This window comes from Sardina pilchardus, chromosome 19 (genome assembly GCF_963854185.1).
Source record: "Sardina pilchardus chromosome 19, fSarPil1.1, whole genome shotgun sequence".
Lineage (NCBI taxonomy): Eukaryota > Metazoa > Chordata > Actinopteri > Clupeiformes > Clupeidae > Sardina > Sardina pilchardus.
The window spans coordinates 5,228,774-5,233,921 of NC_085012.1; the positions used below are offsets into that span (position 1 = coordinate 5,228,774).

Consider the following 5,148-nt stretch of genomic DNA (forward strand, 5'->3'; position numbering starts at 1 on the left):
ATTAAAATAGCCCATTAATTCCATATTCCAGGGACAGAGGGGGGGACAGGGGACATGAGTTATGGGCCCTTAATGGACGCCATGGCCCATTAGTGTCCCGATTAGGCGGATGAAACATGAGACTTTTATGGGTGAATAAAAAGTGTCACATAAAGGAAAGATGCGGCAGAGGGTCGGGATCACGAGGCCTCCTTTTATGTTGCTATAAGAAGACTACCTCCATCATGGCGGTGGAGATATGTAATCTACTGTACCTAAGGGGACTTTTGTGTGTGTGTGTGTGTGTGTGTGTGTGTGTGGATGGCCACCAATATTTCAACCATGACCAAGCAATGAGCTAACTGTCTACTATATTCTCTTAATATTTACCCATTAATGCCATCAGTGCTGGCACTTGTGTCAAACAGATATCTTGAAGATGGTTTAACTTTAGAAAAGTTTCGCTTAAATGCCCTTTAAACTGAATGGTCCCATAAACTAAATGAACACGACGATAATAAATCATTAAAACAAACCGAATTCAGTCTCACTCTCCCTTTGTCCCCCTTGGTGCATCGATTCGGGTTTGGAGATTGCGGCATCATTTTTTTGGGGCGAAACAAAGCGAGGCACTGCTTCATCCTGCCAGCCCCGCGCAGCGCGGAGATGAATGGGCCTGATTGCGCTCGTCTGAGCCCGTCAGAACCAGAGAGAAGGGGCACACACACACACACACACACACACACACACACACACTCACGGGAGGATGCAGTCATACATTTAAGTCCACGGAGACAGAAATAATGAGGCAGTTTGGCCGTTTATCTCCTCACGCTCCGCATCTCCACCTCCACCTCCCACGCACGCACGCACGCACGCACGCACACACACACACACACGCACACACACACACCGCCCCCCATTACCTGGGCAGTGTGAAATTGGCTCACTGGGTCAGTTTCACCACGATACCTCTTCATTCTCATCCTTTATTCAGATGCTCTCGGCCCAGCCAGCGCCACTGATCTCCTGGATAGAAAAAGAGAAGTGATCCATGATTGAAGACGTGCCGACCACGAGGAGACGGAGACGGAATACTAAGAGCGAGAGCTAATTACTATGAAGGGATGATAAAACAAGATCATGGGAAATGACCAACCTGAACATTGGGTGGAATTTCTGTGTCAAATTTGCATATGGAAGACTGAATACCAACAAAGAACTTAACCAAGTTTGTCTTTATCATCCTTTCTGTGACACATTCGTAGCTCACTCTCACTAATGCTTTCCACCTTCAGGTACACAGTAGCCTAATTTGTTTGCATTCCCTTGATGATATAGTAAAACTATTACAGTAATACAAAATACACACTCTCTCTCTCTGGCCTTGATAGCTTTTTAGTAATGCTTACAAAATTTCGACTAGCAGTCCAAAAAAAACCTTGGTTGTCCATGCAATTTCTGAAGGAATTACTAAGCTGTGCTGTGACCAGGCCTTCTCAGACACATGCTTGCAGTTGTCTACTTAAACCGTGTAAAATGCACAACAGATTTACTGTACTTCATCACTGGATCATATGTGCCTTTAGTGCATTTTCACTTTGATTGCACCCCAGCTCAGGAGGTAAACTACTGAACTAATGAAAAGGAGTAATGTGTTGCTCTTGGAAAACTGAAAAAGATGTTTGGCAGTGCTAATATGAGAGAATAATTGTTGCCTATACAATAACTGAAATCCCTTCTGGAGACGTCCTCATCATCAGATATTTAAGGAATATGGTTACTGTAGCTGCAAAACAAGGTTTTATGTCAGAAAATGCACCACAGAATATTCCACAACGAAAGTATAAAATCACCGCACATGGGTAGACTTGGAATTGCTGATTCATTTTTTTTATTATTTTTTTTTATTTTAGTGAGCCACGCGTGTCGCCATAGCCCAGCTGAACTACACGCAGAGTATCAAGCAAAAGTGAAACCTACTGTACGGTAACAGAGAACCTAAAAGTGAGCGTCTGAAAAAAGTGATCGTCGAAGTTTGTGGATTAGACTTGGGATCTAAAGATTCTGGACAAGAAGGTTTGTTTTTATCATAGCGTGACATAAAGTTATAGTTGAAGTTAAATTTGTGTAGCCCATTTAATAGAATATTTAATAACGAGGATATTGTCGATACATTTCGGCCTGCCTAGCCGAGGATTTGTGAATGGAGTTGTAAACCGGAGTTTGCGCTGTGCGTGATTATAGTTACGCTTCCATTTATTTTATTTTTGCATAGACAGTGTATCTGTTCGATGTCATGAAAACTGCGTATGTGTTTATTTAGTTTTAGGTGGCTAACCATTTGACAAAAGATCCGGCCTACCTTAGACTACAATGAAGTTAACCGTAGCATAATATATAATTCCGGCTTGAGGAAGGTGTAGTGCTTTTGACCTTGACCGATTTAGACCTAATGGATATTACAGTATTAGCCTACTCTAGTTGATTGTGCGTCACATTGCGATAGTGTCAAAGCAAATTCTCTCGCATGACATTGTCCTCTTATGTTGGCCTAAGGCCCTAAGCTATTTTGGCTATCACCATACAGGCAGGGTTCACCCTGCCTGGGCCTAATCAGTGTTTTTAACACTGTAACGATAGCCTACGGAATCGAACAGTAGGCCTAGGCCTAATCATTGATACAATGTTGTTTGTTTGTAGCTAATCATGCTATATAACTCGAAGAAAAGCAAAAAAAATAACAGGAAACAGGTTAATTACTGTAACTGGGAAATCAAGACAATTATGGCATCACGTGGGCTGCTGCAATGTTTGTGTTAAGCCATGTTGTTTGTTTATTTATTTAGACATATGTATAAAAAAAATAAAGATGCCCTGTGCTCATGACTTTTTGACAGTTCTCTTGTGAACATTCAGTTGCTGTGATATACAGTAATAGTATGACTGGCTCCTCTCTCATAGGGCGAAGACAATAGCCAGCCATAATGTTGGTAGAAATCACTCTTCTTGCTGCATGTATGTGGATGTTGTCCATCCTACTTGCAAGGTAGGTTACATAGACTACAAGCTTTTTTTTTAGATCATTCATATGGCAAATTGTTGCACATCTGATTTATTTTCCTAACATATTATAAACTAATGACACGTTCCAGAAAATTTCGTCCAATATGTCATACCTCCGACAAGGAAAAGTGGATTGGAATTGGAACGCCACCTGAAGTCGGAGCTCCTACTCTTGGGGCAAATCTATGTCCTCCTTCACCGATGTGCAGTAGTTTAACGTCACACAACAATGGCGCTGCCCGTGGAGACACACATGGTGAATGGTAAATAAATTAAGACCTACTAAAACACTACATAACACCTCATACATTGGTTTCCCTCCTCTGGTTTATTTGTATAGTCAAGGAGGCTGGACTGCGGACAGTCAGATTGCCTTTTGATAATAAAATCTAAGGTTGCCTTCACACTGAGTAGATATATAGATAGATAGATAGATAGATAGATTGAAAGATAGATAGATACTTTATTGATCCCCAAGGGGAATTTCAAGGTCCAAGCAGATTAAGACACCACACACATCATACACTACAATGTAAACAGGATGATCAACAACAACAGCAAATCAACAAATCAACATGACTAAAAAGAACAGTAAAATACTAAATACTAAGATAAAGATCATGCGTATGAATGTACTGAGGATTGGTACTGTGATCCAGTATGAGGTGTGTGTCAAGTTGGTAGTGCAAATAAGTCGAACAGTGCAACAGTGCAAGGTTAAAGTCTATAGTGACCAGCAATAAATATTGTAAATATGGACAATAAAAAAATGGAAGCATGGTAATATAACAGTTCTAGTATAAATATATGGACAAATAAGATAAAAATAACATAGTAATAATATAAGAATAATAGCAGCAGTGCAAGGATAAGTTACATAAGGGTACAGGCATCAGTCATTGGTCAAGTATGAAGTTAGAAATATATGGACAAAATAAGTGAAAGTAAACATAGAAATATAAGAGTTGTAGCAGCAGTGCAAGGTTAAGTTTGATAGGATGAAGTTATCAGCCATTGGTGTGAAGTTAGACCACAGTCCAGTCAAGGGGATGGAGGGAGAGGTTGTGCATGAGGGCTAATGTAGCCAGTAAAGCCAGTAAACAGTGTCAAACAGTACACAGTATTGTACAGAAATGCCATGCAAGTGTATCAGTGTATAAGAGGGTGAAGGTGCAGATAGCATATGCAGAGAAGTCCAATTCCCCTTTTCCCTTTAGTGAAGCATTGTAGAGTTGTATGACCCTGGGTACAAATGACTTCCTCAGTCTGTCCGTTGTGCATGTCAGGGAGTGTAGTCTCCAACTGATCAAGCTCTTCTGCTGTATGATAAAGTGCACTAAGTGGGTTGGGGGTCCAGTATGATAGTGCAGGGTCCAGGGTCCTTTTGTCTGATACTGAAGTGATGCACTCCAGTTCAGCTCCCACAACAGAGCCAACTTTCCTTACCAACCTGTCTAATCGCCGAGTATGTTTAACTGGATTGTACCCGAGTGAGATTACTCCCTCTTAACCCTGACTCAGCTGGTCTACGTTCACATTAAATTTTTGTTTGCGGACCCGGGTCATATGTGTCATAAACACTAGCTTCTTTTTAGCAATATCGCTTGGCAGTGTCGTAAAAAAAGGCAGTTTATTTCCTGGATTTCAAACACATAGCATTCGAACTGCACCGGAGTTCTAAGGAACCGTACCCCAGACCCCCGTTTTCAAGCAGACCTGGTCAGGACCCGGGTCCACACCCGGGTTCAGTGGACTGCGTTCACATCAGCAAAATTAACTGAACCATCGGTCCAAACCAACTCGGGTCCGCACCAAACGGTCTAGTGTGAATGCACCCTAACACTGAAAGATCTAACTCCCTCTCAACTTCCTGCTCTTTGCTTTATGTCTGATTTTGTTCACCAGGGGCGTGTACCACAGTAACTGACAATGTGAACATAACCTGGCAAAAAAATGTTTGTGCTGTTAGTCATTTTTAATTCACTGGCCAGGTGTTCATAAAACAATTACGGCACAAACATTTTTATAGCATAAACAAATGTAATAATTGTCTGATGATGGCAAAAAAAGTTATTATGGCCAAATTTATTGCACCATTTAGAT

The 5,148-nt window shown here is 41.3% G+C and overlaps 1 protein-coding gene across 1 annotated transcript in view; it reads left to right on the forward strand.

Annotated features, from left to right (window-relative positions):
- Positions 1 to 1,945: 1,945 nt before the first annotated feature.
- LOC134065952 (uncharacterized) overlaps positions 1,946 to 5,148 on the forward strand; it is a 7,722-nt gene continuing 4,519 nt past the window's right edge. The window contains exons 1-3 of the mRNA XM_062521087.1: positions 1,946 to 2,058; positions 2,944 to 3,028; positions 3,135 to 3,308. Of these exons, the coding sequence (XP_062377071.1) occupies positions 2,967 to 3,028; positions 3,135 to 3,308 (236 nt within the window). The 5' untranslated portion in view covers positions 1,946 to 2,058; positions 2,944 to 2,966. The remainder of the gene's footprint in view (positions 2,059 to 2,943; positions 3,029 to 3,134; positions 3,309 to 5,148) is intronic.